Source organism: Labrus bergylta, chromosome 17 (assembly GCF_963930695.1).
Source record: "Labrus bergylta chromosome 17, fLabBer1.1, whole genome shotgun sequence".
Lineage (NCBI taxonomy): Eukaryota > Metazoa > Chordata > Actinopteri > Labriformes > Labridae > Labrus > Labrus bergylta.
In genome coordinates, this window is record NC_089211.1 from 17,305,936 (window position 1) to 17,324,050 (window position 18,115).

Here is an 18,115-nt window from a genome sequence, read left to right on the forward strand (position 1 = left end):
GTTGCCTGCAGATCTGTTTGACTTTGGGTGCTGCTGTGTTAGCTCCAGAGCAATTTACATGAACTACTGTGGTCTCAGCTGAAAGATTCATTGAAGGTGCAGCCTTTACCCTCAACAGTTCCCTCTTTTTTCAGTGGTAATTATGTGTAGTTTTCAAGGGCACCCTCCTACTGACATCATTTAGCCTTTATGGAAATGCATTCTTTTTTCCCTGCTGCCTAATGTGACACTGGAAATGATCTACATGTTCAGGAAGATTTCTGTCAATAGATTCCCCTTTCTTTCTTTCATTCTTTCTTTCTTTCTTTTACTTTTATAATGCTATAAATATGGCCTAAGTATTAAGCCCTTAACCTTCCAATGTTATTAAATTTGCATACCACAAAAGACGACCGTTTCCAACGCTTTATATTGATCTCTCACCAGCCAGCTCATTTCTTCCATTTATTTTAGCACAATAACTTTCAAGTTCTTTTGAGCCTTAAACTTGGTTTCAGACCATCAGTATTTAAAAGTACAGGTTTATAGCATATTCTACACTGTTGAGACTAAACAGCTGTCTTAGATAGCTCATAATTAAAAAAGGGAATGTCTTACACTTCTAATGTCACTGCTACCTTTGTCCCTGAGAGCCCGAGTCATTTTAAAAGTTTTAACTGATGGTGTGTTCAAGGACCCCGGCTAGCAGTGCTTGATAAATAAAATTGTCAGAACAAAAGGCATGAACAAGACCAAATCAATTATATTATTAATTCAAAACATTTGAAGAAAAAAAAGCAATTATTTTTAATGTCAGGTATTTTTAAATACAAAATATACCTTCCTAACTACTTTACTATATCTATATAAGTATGGTTTGGTTTCTTGAACTCATCCAGCAACTTAAAGTAAAACAGCCAGGCTCTTTAGTTTTTAGCAGCTTCTCTGTTGGATAGATTTTATGGTCTTTTCATGATGTTTGTTGACAACAAGAACTGTCTTTTCTGATTTTGCTTTTGAATAGCTTACAGTCCCATTAGGGTGCATCTTTGAAGACATCTACTATGATCAATTAAGTATATGGTTGCAAAATAGCCAGATATTTAATCGAAGATGAATGATATGAAAAAATAGTTGGCTGTTAAATTAATGTAATTTGTGGGCAAGACAGAGCTACAACTTTCCATATAAAAATATGATTTTTAAAACTCTTACAAGCCACCAATTACCCAAAATAGCAGCGTATTCACCCACTTAGTCAACCCACCACCATTCAAGGGACATAGTAAGTGCCTGCGGAAGAAAAAGAAGGCTTTCATGATTGAGGATCAATACGAGTCCCTCCCTCCAACCACCAGCCCTTTCACTCCCTACTCCATCTTTTATTGAGTTTTTGACCAGTTGGAGTCTCCCCTCCCCCACCAGCTGACCTCTTTTAGATTGTTACTACTGTCTGTAAATGGGGCATATTTGTGATGCACTACTGTCGTTAATGGCATACAGGTTTATCATTCAGCTTATGGATCACGGCAATGTCACCTTGTCGTTTGTCATTAGACTCTCTAGCCTTTAAAAGTGACACAAAGTCATCCTCAGATGCATTTGTGTGATTCTTACTGCTGCAGTGAAGGACAAGGCCTCAGAAAACAATTATTATAATGTGCAGTGGCTGCAGCTGCTCCATCGAGGCAGATTTTCTCTGTTTTCCTGAGGGGAGCAGGTATTTACAGGTCCCATTAAGGCTAACAAGGAGGACGGTTTGTCTGTCGCTGCTGCAATTAGCAGAGGACGGGCTTTGTGCTTTTAGGCTGATTCTGGTAATCTTTTCTCTCAAAGGGATTGTAATTTTCTTTCTTGTTTTAGCTGGTTATGCATATAATTCTGCATAATTCACCATATAGTCACACAGGGGATGTCTTCATCTTGAATCACGATCAGGGTGGGAAGCTCAATCTGTTGTGTTTTGGCTTAAGACTGAAATTTTTCTAAATCTGGGGAGTCTGACAACAGTTATCATTTCACCATTTCCTGATTACTCAGTATTTGGAAACATCCCTGATCGTGAAAATTTGGATAGACCTCAGGAAATATTTTAAATTTAAACAACACATTTGAAAAACCATTAGACAACAGCTGATGTAGAAACTCACACACTTCCATCTAATATTACATTAGCTAGGAAATTGTTGATTTGGATACTGCTTTATGGAAGCAAATGGCTAATCAAATACTGTATGTTGCTTTTACAAAGTCAAGTCTGTTTCCTATTAAATAATATGACACGTTAAGTGTCTGCTACCTCTCACCCAGCAGGATTGCTAGCTAGGAGGTTCCTGAAAGCTAACAGTAGAAGTTAATTCTGTCAATATTTCCAGTTGCGTCAAAGGCACTTTCAAAAGTTGGTGTTAGCATTAAGCTACCTGAATGCTAAGCTGTTGTCTGACAGCAGCTAATTGGTCTGTTGGTTTATTTCATTTACAAAGATAGATCTGTTAATGCCTTTTATAATGTATCTTTGAACTCTTAAATGTAAAGTTAGCATTTAACTCCCTCTTAGCTGAATTCTAACATTAGTAGTTGTCTGGCAATAAATTGGTTATTGAAAACTATTTTTATTTTCTTCAATTTAAGTCTAGGTTGTTTTAACATGAAATATTGAATGATGTACCTCCTAGTTTTAATTGTGTCTGTTTTTTTACATTCTGGAAGCAGTGAAATTAGAATAATTTGTCATATTTGGTACATTTCTAGGATTTACAGTCTGGAAACCAGCAGTATGACTTTATATCAGCATTTAAGGTTCCCACCCTTAGAATGATAACAAAGTAAAAAAGTGGCCACCATGTGAATTGGTGTCAATTGGACACCTACTGTGTTTGTGTGTCTTTGTGTGTTTGTGTAAATGTTTTCCTAGTGTATGTTACCCTGTGTGTTCAGTTTTGTAACCCTCTTCTTCATCCCTGGTTCAGATTCAATACGGATCCCCTATGGTACCAAGCTTTCCCTGTACATGTCTAAGGACGCCGAAGGTACTGCAGGATTCTCCCACATGTTTCCTAAGTCCATTAAACCCTCACAATGCTGCCCCACTAACACGCACACGCTCCCAGAGTGCATCACCCTGTCTGCTCCTCCACAGCGGCATGTTGACTTGAACGTTGGTTGAATGTTAAGTGAACATCATGTCTTCCCCATCCCCCAACTTTCTGTCTTAACTAATTAAAGCATTAGCACGAGGAGAGAGTGAGAGAGAGGCAGAAAGGTGATAAAGTGCAAAGTACAAAAGTGAGGCAGAGGAGATAATGTCGATCAAAGTGGATGGTTTTCGAAATTACAAGGAGAGATGGTATGCATGAGTGAGGGACAAAACAGGGAGGGGTTGTGTACATGCAGTAGGTTGGGAGAAAAAGGGAAATGGGGAAGGAGAAGACACGTCTGCCGCAGCATGATTTACAGATTGCACTGTCGCCATGGAGACTTTTGTCAGCCCTCTCTTCGATCCAAAGTGGTAGTCCAAACAGTGGTGCCACAATCTGAGCAGGGTGAGGGTGGGGGGTATAGCAGCAGTAGGAGGAGGAGGGGGAAGAACAAGTGGAAGGGGTGCTGACAAAAATCCCATCCTCTTAACTGCCTGTGCGCCCGCTGTATCTGATCCTTGGGGAGGGATTTATCTGATGTAATCTCATCAGTAATGTGAACAAGATGCTGTTACTGATGAGGCTGCTTACTTCCATCCACCTCCATCCATTGGTTTAAAAAAAAAACCTGGGGCATTTTTCTTCAATTAGTGCTCAAAATTTCAGTTTTTACATGGAGTGAAGTGATGGAGTTTTGACCCTTTCCCTGGTCCAGAAACGCATGAGGAATATATTGATCTCCATGTCTTTATATTCCAAATAACTGCACGTTTTCTTGCTTTTTGGGGGGTTATTATGTTGTTGCTGTATGACATTGCAGGTAAAGCAAAGAGGATCTGTAACAACACTTACACAGTGTACCTGTCAAACATCAGCAGTGACCCTCTATTATTCCCCATCGCTCCTCACTCACCTCTCATCCGCTGGCATTTCAGATGAGTCGCTCTTCTTTGTGCAGCGCAGCATCCACATTAAGTCAATCTGATCCAATGTTACTATCTGCCAGTCTCAGTGGAGCACAGTGTACCTGATGAACTGCAGCACTGCTCCTTGTTGGCGTCTGTTGGAACTGCAGGCTTGCAAACTGCAGCTTTTTTGTGGGCTTTTCTTTCTTTTTTTTTGTATTTGCCACAACAACAACAAAAAAAACCTACTTTAAATTTGTCCCAAACCGATTTTAAGTGTTTATAGTCTCTGCTGAATAATCCATGGTCTGCTATAAATGGCTGCAATTTAATAGTTATGTTACATTACCTCTCAGCAGTAAGGATGATTAACTTTAAGATGACAGGACCATTCATCACTTTAGATTAGCTTCATTTGAATATCAGATTGACAACCTTCAGAAATGTAAAATTACAGTGACAGTGTAATTACAGTTACAGAGTGTATGATTGAGGGAGAGGCTTTTGTTTTATGTTACTTTGTTTGTTTTAGACGATAAACTCCCAATCTCACATGAAGCAACTTTGTGGAATTTGAAGATACAGTCACAAAGCTTTCGGAAATCTACAGCTAGCCAAAACAGAACATTTACTGCAAAACTTCTTTGTGTGTATTTAAAGAATTACTTTTACTAAGTGAGCGTTAGAGGTCCTGTTTTGTTTCCTTTTGAGATATACTTTACAGATGGTCAGATTCAAGTTAGCTTCTTTTAGTGGTCCTTGTCTTTAGGCTAAGGTAAGCTCACTATGTGCAGGCTAAGGTTTCATATTTAGCACAGCCTACAGACTTGATGGTGTGGGGACATTCCAACCCAGTTCTCCCATCTGCTATAGGACGCAAGACAAATGTAATTTTGGAAATAATTAAAATACATGTACGATGATTAAGTGTTCATTGAAAGTCTTGGCATGCTTTATCTGTGTTCGTAACTAATGAGCTATACATCATGCAAAAACACTTAAGTGCTTCAGTTTCATGCATTTCTCATGATCTGTCACTTTTTGACATTTTATTTTTGCTCCTATCAATCATCATCTTTTTTTTCTTGTCTTCTTTTGTTGCCTGCCTCCTTCCTTCTTCCTGACTCTCTCCAACGCTCTCTTGTTTTTTCCCCCTTCTTTTCTCCCTCTGGGTTCCTTCCTTTCAGGTGAAGCATCATGTAAACACATGTTCAAGATCCCTCTCTGCAACTTGGTGGGCCGCAGCATCGAAAGACCCCTGAAGTCCCCTCTGGTGAACAAGGTGCTGACTACGCCGGCCCCAACCATGGTTCCTCCAACTCCCCTCATCTCTGCCTCACACTCGTTGTCACTGTCCCGCATGGAGATCAAGGAGATAGCCAGCCGCACACGGAAGGAGTTGCTCGGTAAAATCAAATGTTTACTTTTTGATAGTGAAGCTTTACAAAAAATGTTTCAACTAGTTTTACTGTCTGAAATATTTGCTCTTTGGATTTCTTGCTATGAATATAATGATATTCTTATTTCTGTGCACTTAACAGCTAGCAGCATGATATTTCAGCTTGGCTAAATTAGACCAGCTTGTAACAAACACTGGAAGAAATAGGGACTAGCTAGCTATGGTTTGTCCAAATGTTTAAATAAAAACACATTCAGAAACCTGTAAAGCTTTCTAATTAACATTTTACATGCTTAAACATTTCTTTGGCGAGAAGAAATGGAACAAACTAGCAATAAAAAAGTAAATATTGAGTTTACGAGGTGCTCTAATTGGGACATTTTTAACCTTCTGAATGAGTCAGGCTGGCTGTTCTCACTGCAAAGCTAAGCCAATTCTTGTCAAGAGATTTAATAAGTGTCATAAACGTTTTCTGTTACTTCATTCCAAAAAGGCTTGACGGAGGAGCCAAGTGGGAAGCCGGACAGTGGAAGCGTCAAACAGAGGAAGATGAGCAAGAAGAACACAGAGGAAGAGCCCAAAGCACGAGCACTGACCTCGACAAACAGTGACAGGTGATAGTGATGGATAAGAGAAACACTACATGTACATTAAACAGTTGCTAAATGTTCCATAGGTGTGAAATGTATCTCTTTGTCCTCAACAGGTTAGCCTCAGAGTCAGTAGAGTCCGACCTGGACGTCCAGCTGCATTGTTCATCCAGTTCGGAGGCGGAGCCAGAGAAGGTGGTGCTGCTAGCGGAGAGCCCGACTCTGGCTAACGCCTTCGCCCCCTCCACATCCTTCGAAGAAGATGTCCTGGACCTAAAGTGAAGACAATCCCATCGTACACTTCTCTGCCCTCGCGCTCCTGTACTGTCACCATTATTTAATAGTTTGGGTTGGTTTGCTTTTGATTTGTTGTTTGTTGATTTCCTTTAAACATTATGTTGGTTTATATCCCTGAATCTTGGGGTCTCCCCATTCATCAGACAAGATGGGTGCATTGGGAGTTAGAAGACGTGTCTGAGTGCTTGTTTGTTCTCACGAGCAGTCCCTCTGCCACTGTGTGATGTTTGTGTTGCCCCGCAGCAAATTACCCAAAGAGGCTATGAAGTTGCTGTGCGAGACGACATGGTTTATTCAGAGTTCTGCAACAGCCTTGAGGTAATGCTAACCATTTGATCCCGAACCACAAACTGAATGTAAATCTGCACACCGAGGCAAGACAAAAACTTGTTCCCAAGGCCGTCTGAAGTTGCTTATTATGTGTTGTATATTATGTGATTATTTCCAATCCACTATCAAATACTGTATGATATGCATATGTATGTGTACATCTGTTATACATGGAAATGTTCACAGTGACAGGTGTGTATGCCTGTGATGCATATTTATAGATATATTATAAAAAAAAAACAATTTTATTCCCATATTAAGTAAAAAAAAAAATGTTTTATTCTATCTGCACATTTAAGTCCTTTTTCCTCTCCTTTTCACAGTTTACAGGTAGACAGGGCTGGAGGCAAAGTCTCCCACAAGTGCCATTTCCCAGCATCCTCCACTGAACTACACCTCTAACAGCCACCATATTATGGTGTCTTTACAGTAGCAGCCATGATTGTAGTCCACATTAGATTACTCTGGTGACCCACAACTGCATTCACACATACATTTAGCAACCGGAGGCGCTCTCTAAAAGCCACATGCACTCAACCTTGAATCTGCATGATCTTTGCCTTCGCTACAAGTATTGTATCTTCTGCGCCAAAAGAAATAGCTTCTTTGGAAACCAAGAGGTCAGCGGCAACATACCAAACATGACTGCATAGAGAGAACCACAAGCTGAGATCAAAGACAGGTTGGATGTGAAAAAAACAAAAACGGAAATACTTTTTCCATCTAAACTGTAAGAGGTACAATATGAATATGAGCAAGGGAGGAACAATCTAAATATAAAAGGCAATGTTAAAGCTAAACTTTGTTAATCTCACTGAAAATGTCAGTGAAAATTACTGTAAAATATACTTAGCTCGTTTTCTCTTTTCTGTATTTGGAAGGTGCTGAAAGTTAGTCCATTTTAAGTGTTTTTTATTATTTTACGTAAAAAAACGAGAGATTCATTGTTTAAATTGCACTGTGCACAATTTAAAAAACAAAATACAGAAAATGATTGAGTTTTGTGATTATGCCCCAAGATTTTATTTTAAACAACCTAAAATTTAGACCTACAATTAACTAAGACGAGTGTAGAACTCAAAATAAAATTGTGTCAGTTAAACCAAAAATAAGCTTCTATGAAAGTCTACTAAAGCTTAAAAACAAAATAAACTATTAAGGAGACATCACATCAATGGCTGGAGGCTGATGCCTTAAAGCAAACATTTCTTTTCTTTTTTTTAAGGTTTTCATTGCTCGTCTGGGTCTGGGGAGCCCACAAGCCTTGCTGGTTTTTATTCCTTATGTCCAATAAAACACTGATTTGTAGCTGTTACATCTGGAGCAGGGGTGAAGTCGTGAATTGTGGGCCATTGTCGACGGCACCAGGGACACTCGAATCTACTATCCAAATTTTCTTTGACAACCAGCTAAACTTGTCTTAAAAAAAAAACACTGATGGCAGCTGTTTAAACCATAACCAAATGTTAACTGGTCATCTTTCATCTTAGAGCTTTCTTACTTACACAAATGTTTCTGTTCTAAACTAACACCAATCATCATCATCATCAACACTCGAACCTCTAAATGTTTGGCCCATTCAGTATATTTTCAGATAAACTAATTGTCTTTATCTTTGTTTATATATTAACATATATTCAAGGTTTTCTTTAAGGATTTTTCCCCAAAGCACATGAACCGACAGAATATTCATTGTTCTCACTCAATGCGTTAAATATGTTTGAACAACTTCCTCTTAATCGCAAAATTTTGACATCTAAAGGATGTTTTCCCTATAAAATATTTCACCAAATTGCTTCAGTACAAGCATAACATATTTCAATAAAAGCATTTGTGAGGATCTTTCAGTTTGTCTGGATTTGGAAGAATCATGTGTTTTGTAGTCCCATTTTAAGCTTCGTTATCTGAATGTGGTCATCCTTGAATCTCTATCTAAGATGACTTACATGGTCCTGGATAGCAAAAGAGATTTGATTTTTAAAATCCAGAACTCTTTTGAATAATTTGGCCCAATGTGTCAGCAGCCAGTTATACCAACTCAATTTCACCAGAAAATATTGAATTTATCGTACTCTACTTTGTACTGAGTATTGAGGAAGATTAATCGGTCCGGTGAGTCCATATGAAAAACTTTCCCAACTTGAAAAAGGGAAATTGTTTCGCCTAATCAACACTAGACAGTCAGTTAAATTGAGCAAATGCTTTGACAGGCAGAGCAACAAACTGGGAGCTGTGGTTCTGACTATGCATATGTTGGTATGAGAGCGCCTCTCTGTGGTGGTTTCACAACACAGCAGCCTTCAGATCTTGCATGAGCCACCCCCTCTTCCTCCTCCTCCTCTTGATTCCCCTCTCTCCTCTCCTCTGCTGTCTTTTCCTGTCTCAAGTGTGCACCCCTCCAACACTATAACACAACTCAGAAAAACTTTTTAAAAAAAAGGAAGAAGAAGATGAAAAACGGGATGGGGGGATTTTTACAAAGGTACTCTACTTTACTGTTTATTACTCTGAATGAGTGCGGGTGACTGTGGAGATGTCTGGCTGTTACAGTTTGTAACATTGCTTCTCCCACTTCTAATGTTCCTACTTCTCCTGCGTTTTCTGTTGAGTACTCTTTGTTCCTACCTCCCCTTGGCATTTTCACTGTTTATTTGTTTGGTTTTGTTTTTGTATTTGAATCTATATTTACTGTTTAGACTGTTGCTGAACCTCTCTGTGATATCAAAACGAAAGAAAATGAACAAAAAAACACCAAGTGTCTTAAAATATTGTATCGCCATCGTTTTTAATGCCAAGTACTACTTGTAAATGTTTGTGTATCAAATGTGGCCTCAAATGAAACTGAACTATATTATTATTATTATTAATATTATTATTATTTGAGCAATTATTTTAAACAAGTGCTGTAGACCACTGCTGTGAAAGTAGTCGATTCTGTTCATTGATATGTAATAAATATTTATGGAATTTGAACTGCTACTTTTGTTTTTATTAACCAGATTATATTTTACAATGACAAAGTTTAACAATTTGTCTTTATTCATTTTGAAATAATCAGTTACCTAAAACAGGGGATCCCAAACTTTTTAGCCCCAAAATAACGATGCTAGCAACTGGGGACCACCATTATCCTTGGAGGTGTTAAAAACATCTGATGTTGCACCCGGCCGGGCACACTATTAAGCCTATAGAAATAGTGGCATTAGACAGCACAAAAGAACACAACAGCCCAACATGTAAGATTATTTTAGAAATGTATTGTTAGAAACGCTAGAAGCAGAACCCACGAAATCTCTTGAATCATTTTTTAAATATATTTTCCCAATATTGGATAAGATATGCTATTTTAAATGTGTATATTTTTTTGGAATACATCTTGCCACCCCCCAGGAAAAATCCTCAAGTCATAGAGATGTATCCGGGAATCATGAATGTATGCACCAATTTTGACTTATTTGAACTCATTGCGCCACAAGCCAAAGTTTCTTATTTCAAGCACTCGTTTTCAATTATGTTTAATTGAGCATTTTTTGCAAAGCAGACTCAATTTAGACATGTCTTGGAATATCTCATCTTTCATCTCTTTGAAACTTTCCATAGCATTATGGCATGAGACTCCAAGATTCAATCATCCACACACAAAGGAAAATCTGTCTACCATATCTACTGTATGTGTCTCTATGATCCAATTTAGCTGATTTACTGTAATCATAAAAATAAAAAAACTAACTACCACCTGTGCGGCGATAATCGCTCATTTGGAATTTAGGTGTGATTATGCGGGAGGATTACAGAGTTTGTTCCACCAGAAGGTGATGGTTGAAAACATTTGGATGTTAATTGACAGTGGTTGAAAATGATATTGAAATGATATTGAAATGATAAATAAATAAGTGGACTCAAGTTCTGTGCTGAAGTACAATTTTGAGTTATCTGAAATGTTCCTGAGTATCTCCAATATACTGTTTAATTTCACTCACTATTAAATTCTGTACCTTTTTCTCCATTACGTATATTCTAAAGCCTTTTTGAAAGTAACTGGTTAGTAATCAAACCATGAAGTTGCAGGCAAACAAATTAAAAACCTAAATATGGAAAAGATTCTGGACATAATTCTCTTTAGGTTCAACACTTCAATCAAAAAGTCTCATTATGGTGTCGTCTGCATAAAATTACCTTTCATACCAGTAACATTGCAATAAAGTGATTGAATTGAATGAAATGTATAAAGATCCAGAATAGACCCTTGTGGGATACCATTTTTTTGGTGTCCCACAAGTTTGTTGTTTTGTTTTAAGTCAAGGCTTTGAACACTTGTTATAAGTGCAGCCACCAGGTGGGGATGAATATCAATTTGATGTTTCATTGTAGTTTCTTCATTCTTTCTTTTGTGAGTCCTCAACAGGGTGAGTCAGGCCTGGCAGCTCTGAGTATGAAGACGGAGAAAAAAGAAAAAGGAAAAGTGAAGTATAAGGTGACATTGTACAGACAGGTTTAGACGACCACACCACTGACGCCTACATAGGAAATACACACACCCCTGAATCCCTGCATTAGCTTTATGTTTCACAGAGATAATATGTTTTGTTAATGCTCATTCACTCAGAGAAAAGGGATTATGAGTTTCCAGAACTCCTACCTTCTTGGGGTTTGTTATATTTATTTTGTTTGGATAACATCTCTATAATCACAAAACATTCCAGCTCTGTAATTTCAAATTACTCATCACTGCTAGGAAAATCACTGGCAATGGGATAACTGGGCATACATCATATCAGGGGTTTGGAAGAATTGCCTGAGGACAAACACAAGTCACACAGGAGTAATAAAAATCAACCAGCCTAAGAAAATGTTGTAACTGATGGAAAACACTTCACTGATATTGTTACAGGTGATTTGCGTAGGATGACATGCAGACAACAAAGTTTTGTAATAATATTTGGCTTGAATGCATGCCTGAGCACTCTCGTGTCTGCCAGTACGTCTGTCTATAGTTGCCAGCTACCCTCCTGGCCCCTCAGGATATGACTGTGAACACAAACACAGCCAAAGGTCTTGCATAATAGCTGGAGGAATGCTGGAGCTTTGCCGCAGACTTCTGAATCATCTCACATAGACTGGACCTTTTTGGGGCCCGGTCCCCCTGATCAACAGAATAAACTGTGTACACACTACTGGCCAAAGACCATGAAGAATTAACAAAAATAAATCAACTTTGTTGCATATCTGAATTGTTTTATTGCCTACAAAAATGTATCTTAGAAACAACACTGTTTACATGCAACTGAATAATAAATAGTTCAGAAAAAACTTTAAATACAGTCTTTTGTTCAATTGAGCAATTTCATGAGAGACAAGGCCTTTTTTTCACAGATATGTCTAAGTTTCTTTCAAAACAAGTTATTCTAAGATTTATTCTCAGTCCACAGGCTACGTAAAGATTTTTCTTTTTTTCCTTAAAAACTACTTAAAGACAGTTTCTTTCACACATCAAGAGCATCTAGATTTATTTCACTGACTGGGATTAAATTTCCCAACACACCTTCAGTCATTATGCCAGAATCCGCTGAGATTTAATTGAACATGGCACAACAAGACAATAGATGGAATATCCCCACAGGAAACAGATGAAGTTATGGAGGGTACTGCATCACACAGATGAGGGTCTTTGCTATGTGTAAACACACACACACACACACACACACAAGTGGCAGGGATGAACAAACAGTGCAGTACTGGAAACATTTCCCAAGTGGCTTAAACCTTATGTTTTGTTGGTGAGTTTTTGATTCCATATAAGCAAAAGCTGGTTAAAAAAACGAGCAAAACAACCTTCATTTTCATTTTAAATACATGAGTCATGTTTGACTTTAAATACATTTTTAGACATTCTCACATTTGAAGTTTGTAAATTAACAATAAAATACTGACAAAACCAACCAATACCCTGGCTGTGGTGTTTAACTACACCTTTTATTGCATAGACATTCTTGTCTTTTATGCTCTCCCTCCCAGGAGGCCTCTCAGGTATTCCTCCTCTCCGTTTTTTTCCGACAGGCCACAAATCCTTCCTTCAGGCCAGAACACCACCTCAAGGTTCGGTTTCTCAATTCTGAAACCTTATTTAAGCATACGCTGCGACTAATGTTAGGATCTGCAGAGCCATAGAGATGCAAGGAATCTGTGCAACAGTGTAGGCCAGAGAGCGAGTGGGTGCTCGCAGGGCACACAGGTAGGCGACGCTGTGCAGAACTCGACCCACGAAGAAGACCAGGAAGTGAAGGCGGGCCACAGCTAGCGAGGGTCCGGTCATGGAGTAGATGGCACCCAGGAAAAGGAATGGGAGGATGTTCTCCATGTCATTGATATGAGCTCTACAAGAAAAGGAAACTGATTAAGTAACACTTCATTTTCCGATATTTTGTAATTGTGTGACTCGGCTTTTAATGATGAAAGTGACTAAAATATTTCTCATTCACTTTCATGACTCGTTCAATTCTGAATTAGGTCATTTTTCAGCATCTTTAATTGGAGAACGCGCGACCTGACTTACCTAACAATGGGGATTCTGTCATTTCTCAGTACGGTTACTCATCATGATAATTAACAGCTCTGACTTTCTCCTTTTTGGCAGCTCAGTCAGACTACTACATCCTGCTTCCTCTCCACCCACTGCTTTCAACATTTCAACATCATGTTAAGAAACGAGCCCTGTTCACAGTTCTTAAAGAAACAGTACTTACTGTAACCATAATAAGCCTGGAAATCTTATTTTCCCCAAAAGCAATGTTGAATTACCAGGATTTGAAAAGGTACTTTGGGATTTGAAACTGTCCATTAACAGAGAGTTGTTTCCTGTTACAAGGTTGTCGATGAACCAAGTCAGACAAATTACAAAACAAGAGGAAAAAGGTTTTTTCTACATCGCAAAATAAAAAAATGTGGCCTTTCTTGCTGCTGTCACGGATCATTTTCTGACAAGTTAAAACAACGCAGTGAAGCACGGTTCCTGCAAGCAAACACATCTGATGGGAAATCAGTTGCATAAATCACAAATACAATGAAGTATAGGAATAAAGTAGTATCACTTGGCACATGTTTGAGTACTGTGAGCATAATAGTATTTTTTTTTTTGCTTCCTCAACTATTTCTATTTTTTTGCTATTTTTTTTGCTATCCTTGCTTTTCGCTGCTGTAACACTGTGAATGTCTCTGTTGTGAGACAAATAAAGGTTTATCTTACCTTATGCAGAAGTTTAAAAGAAACTACCAAAGACATAAACCCTTGATGCTCCTCAAACACCATTTGAATTTTTAAAATAACCCTTTTAGTGACTGGGTTGTTAAATGGAGTCATGTAGAAAGTGTAGTGCAGGAAATATACAGTATGGAGTTTATGATGCTAGTAGTACATTTACTCAAATACTTCAGTAAAGTACACATTTGAGAATTTTGTATTGTCACTTAATAATCAACTACACTTCAGATGCATATATGAAGCACATTCACTCCAATACCATGATTGAAATCTTCCATATGATAAGCTTATTTAATATCACTGTAATGTATTTTCAAACCCAACAGTTTGACACCCAAACTAGTAACTGGTGCTTAAGAATTACTACAGTATGCAACTACAGTATGCATCAGAAGTCATTCTCTGTGTTGACTAGTACAAATTCTGCAAATGTGTTTCTACTTAAATATCTACAGTCTATGGTCATCCTTTTTTTTTTTTTTTTTACAAAAACGATCTAACCATTTTTTCATCCGCTGCCTCTGCCTCACTCAGAGAGTCTAAATTGTTAAATCACCTAAACTGTAAAGGTTGTTTCAGCAGATTGATTTTAATCCCTTCATCCAACACATAGACGGACCCTGCTGCAGTGCTTAAAGGCATAAAAAATAACTGCTGATATATTATTATTTACAGTCTATGGTATAGGCCTATAGAAATAATCAGTATTATGCTGATGGTCACTTTATACTGGTTAGTTCTGAACAAAATCAAACAGCCACGCTTTATACTGGTATATATGTGTCTCTGTTAACTAATGTAAAGAATGTGTTGTTGTTTTGTCATTACTTGTTGTATTGGTTTTTGCTTGTCATCATGGTTTTATGTAACTTTGTTTACCTTTTTACCACCAACCTGCCAAGGGACTACAGATGGAAAGTAGCCTATGGCTGTAATCTGGCATTTACATGTTTATGTTTATTAATGTGCGCTGTCACTACTTAAATAAATAAATAAATAACATTTCAGTCTGGTACATAGCTAGGAAAAAACCCTGCAGGAGCTTTAAGCAATACTTTCAAACTTGTACTGTATCATTTTTAAAGTGCAGTTCTGCTTCTTTGAACCTGTCAATCAAGTCAATAAAGTTAAGCAGCCTAAACTGTAAAAATATTCTTCCACCCATAGGATGAGTGGATGACAGAATGCATTGTTGCCAAAAAAAAAAGTCGGTGTATTATTTCTTATGGATACAGTCACTAAGAACACAACTCGTTTTTTTCTGTTTTTGTTTTTTTAAGTAAAAGCAAGTTATGACAGTGTGAAACTTTCTGTTCTCTCTCACCTCCGGCATCTTTCCACGTACGGGTCCTCTCTGTGAAACTGTAAACCTCCGTGTCTCAGCGCGTCCTCCGGGTTCGCAAAAGCCTTTAGGAGAGAAAACTTCTTATTAGTGAAAGTTCCAGATGAGACTTTGTTTCCACATCAGCTTTCCTTCTTTGAAACAGCCACTCACCTTTTTACGCAGCCTCGCTTGTCCTGTTATAATCGCAATGATGTACATTTTTATCACCAGAAGCACGCTGTAGAACACAAAACAGGAGAAAACTTCATTTTTTATCAAAGCCGCCATGTTTTGTAAAAGAAAAAAATACTTTCAATAATCCAAACTGAGTTTTGTGACTGCGTACAGCTGTAAGAAAGTGAGAGTGAGCTCACGGGGAAAGGCTCTTTTCTAGTATTTGATTGATGATGCCATCGCCCACTCACCCAATGATGATCCCAGGTTCAACGGAAGAGGCTGCCTGTTGCATTCATCACTGCGAAGAGAGACGAATACCTTGGCACGCGAAAAATGAGCTCCCCCAGGCTACAGTCAACTAGTCACGTTGTCTGTGGTGTATTCACACTTTTGACTTTGAAGAATCTGAATACTCCGTCAGAAGGAAAGGCATCATGATAAATAGTTGTTACATTTAGTAAATTAGACAACAAAATGGTAAAATATAAAAGTAACAGTAGGCTACAACAAGAAAAAGATATGATAAGAGAAACTTTGATGTCCTGTTTCTTATGATTGAATCATTATTTCAGAATGAATATGTTGTGTCATTTTTTAAAGAGAAGGCTACATTTCACTACATTGGTCACACTGAGTATGTCATGGTGTTAGTTTCTGATGCATTTGGTGTCACTTTGTGTTTGTTTCCCCTCCTTCTGTTTTCTGTTTTCTCTCTTGCAGTGTGTGTGTGCAGTGTAGGGCGTGGCTGGCTGAGCTGGAACGAGGAGCACTTGAATCTCAGCAGGTCATCACTCAGGCTTTAAAGGACAGATCGAGACTCAACTCCTGTGCCAGATTATTCCTTTTGCAGTCGCCTGCCGGTGAGCCTCACCTCCTTGCTTTGGATTTCTGTTTGGCCTTGCTGTTTTTTTAGTTCTCCTGCGCCAGACCGTCCTCTATTGCCACCAACCGCCTTAAGCCTTTTATTTTGCTACAAGCTACATTAAAACGTCTTAAAGACTGACCTTTGTTTCCGTGTTCTGCATTCTGGGGTCCAAACCCTTAAACTCAAACGTAACAGAATAATCTGGGCATTATGGACCCCGCAGAGACGGATAAATTAAGGCAACCGCTATCTAACCAAGCCACTCGTGTTGGCCAATCTGCGAAATTATGGACAGTCTTCAGACCCTCACCACCAGCGTTTCCCAGCTCGGCGGTCGCCTGGAGCAGATCATCTCAAGCATTTCTTCTCCTGTGGATCCTCAGGCTTCGTCTGCTCCATTGGCTCCTCCTGCAGTTCCTCCAGCCTCTCTGCCCAGCCATACCCGGGAGCCCTACATCCGTTCTCCAGCCAGGTATTTGGGTGAGTTAGGGACATGCAGACAGTTTTTGCATCAGTGTTCCCTAGTGTTTGATCAGCAGCCCCAAACCTATGCTAACGATAAGTCGAAGATAGCATTTATCATGAGTTTACTCTCTGACCGAGCTTGGGCTTGGGCTCGGGCTTTATCGATTTCCTCCTATGATTCAGTTGTCACTCAGTCCTCTCCAAGGCTGTGCACTTCGTCCCCCTGGCAAAACTCCCATCAGCTCTAGAGACCGCTAACCTCCTTATCCAGCATGTGTTCAGACTCCGTGGCATCCCCCAAGATTTGGTCTCCCTGACTGTGGTCCTCAGTTCTCCTCTCAAGTCTGGAAGGCTTTTTGCCTGGCATTTGGGGCGTCAGCCAGCATCTCGTCTGGATTCCATCCACAGACCAACGGCCAGACAGAACGGGCCAATCAAGACCTAGGGTCAGCGCTACGATGCGTCGCTTCCAGACACCCTGCCTCTTGGGCCACCCATCTACCCTGGGTGGAATATGCCCACAACTCCCTGGTTAGCTCAGCCACGGGCATGTCACCATTTATGGCTTCCATGGGCTTTCAACCTCCCCTGTTCCCTGTCCAGGAGAGTGAAGTTGCCGTCCCCTCTGTCCAGGAACAGCTTCGGCGTGCCCGCAGGGTCTGGTGGGAGGTTAGGGCAGTCCTCACACGCACTGCGGTCCGGAATCAACGGTTAGCGGATCGACATCGCACTCCTGCTCCCAACTACCAGCCAGGCCAGAAGGTTTGGCTCTCGTCTCGGGACATCCCTCTACAGATGGAGAGTAGGAAGCTCGCTCCCAGGTACATTGGTCCGTATGAAATTTAGAAGGTAATCAACCCCAGTATGATGAAACTGAAGTTACCTCCAGCGCTAAGGGTTCACCCTGCCTTCCACGTGTCTTTGTTGAAACCTGTCTCCACCAGTGCTCTGAGCCCTCTGGCCGAACCCGCTCTGGCCCCGCAGCTCATCGACAACCATCCTGCTTACTCGGTTCGGCGGCTGCTGGACGTGCGCCGACGTGGCAGGAGGTATCAGTACCTGGTGGATTTGGAGGGGTACGGTCCGGAGGAGCGGTCCTGGGTATCTCGTTCCATAATTTTGGACCCAAGACTCATTCGAGACTTTTATCAGGACTTTCCGGATAAACTGGGTAGGCCGGCGAGAGGTGTCTGTTGGGGGGGGGGGGAGTAATGTCATGGTGTTAGTTTCTGATGCATTTGGTGTAACTTTGTGTTTGTTTCCCCTCCTTCTGTTTTCTGTTTTCTCTCTTGCAGTGTGTGTGTGCAGTGGAGGGCGTGGCTGGCTGAGCTGGAACGAGCAGCACTTGAATCTCAGCAGGTCATCACTCAGGCCTTAAAGACAGATCGA

General features: G+C 39.8%; 2 protein-coding genes across 6 annotated transcripts in view; one reads left to right on the forward strand and one right to left on the reverse strand.

Moving 5' to 3' along the window:
- The window catches only part of garnl3 (GTPase activating Rap/RanGAP domain like 3), a 72,885-nt gene extending 63,275 nt beyond the window's left edge, over window positions 1–9,610 (forward strand). For 3 of the 5 annotated variants that reach the window (XM_020634624.3, XM_065965431.1, XM_065965432.1), the window contains exons 28-31: window positions 2,949–3,008; window positions 5,209–5,427; window positions 5,914–6,034; window positions 6,127–9,610. In XM_020634624.3, coding sequence (XP_020490280.2) covers window positions 2,949–3,008; window positions 5,209–5,427; window positions 5,914–6,034; window positions 6,127–6,292 — 566 coding nt within the window. In that variant the 3' untranslated portion in view covers window positions 6,293–9,610. The remainder of the gene's footprint in view (window positions 1–2,948; window positions 3,009–5,208; window positions 5,428–5,913; window positions 6,035–6,126) is intronic. The other 2 variants (XM_065965433.1, XM_065965434.1) reach the window with 1 other exon arrangement.
- A 2,241-nt stretch (window positions 9,611–11,851) lies between these two features.
- Window positions 11,852–15,594, reverse strand: ptges (prostaglandin E synthase). Its single transcript, XM_020634646.3, has 3 exons — window positions 15,391–15,594; window positions 15,220–15,302; window positions 11,852–13,011 (listed from the first exon to the last, which is right to left on the reverse strand). The coding sequence occupies exons 1-3, from the start codon at window positions 15,505–15,507 to the stop codon at window positions 12,762–12,764; spliced, it is 450 nt and encodes a 149-aa protein (XP_020490302.1). The 5' UTR covers window positions 15,508–15,594; the 3' UTR covers window positions 11,852–12,761.
- Window positions 15,595–18,115: the final 2,521 nt, after the last annotated feature.

What these genes read in the sequence shown, in the direction of transcription:
- ptges (XM_020634646.3), bottom strand. Translation starts at nt 15,507, where the DNA reads ATGGCGGCTTTGATAAAAAATGAAGTTTTCTCCTGTTTTGTGTTCTAC. An exon ending in AAGCGAGGCTGCGTAAAAAG is followed by an intron (nt 15,303 to 15,390) that starts GTGAGTGGCTGT and finishes TCTCTCCTAAAG; the next exon opens with GCTTTTGCGAACCCGGAGGA. An exon ending in TACGTGGAAAGATGCCGGAG is followed by an intron (nt 13,012 to 15,219) that starts GTGAGAGAGAAC and finishes CTTTTCTTGTAG; the next exon opens with AGCTCATATCAATGACATGG.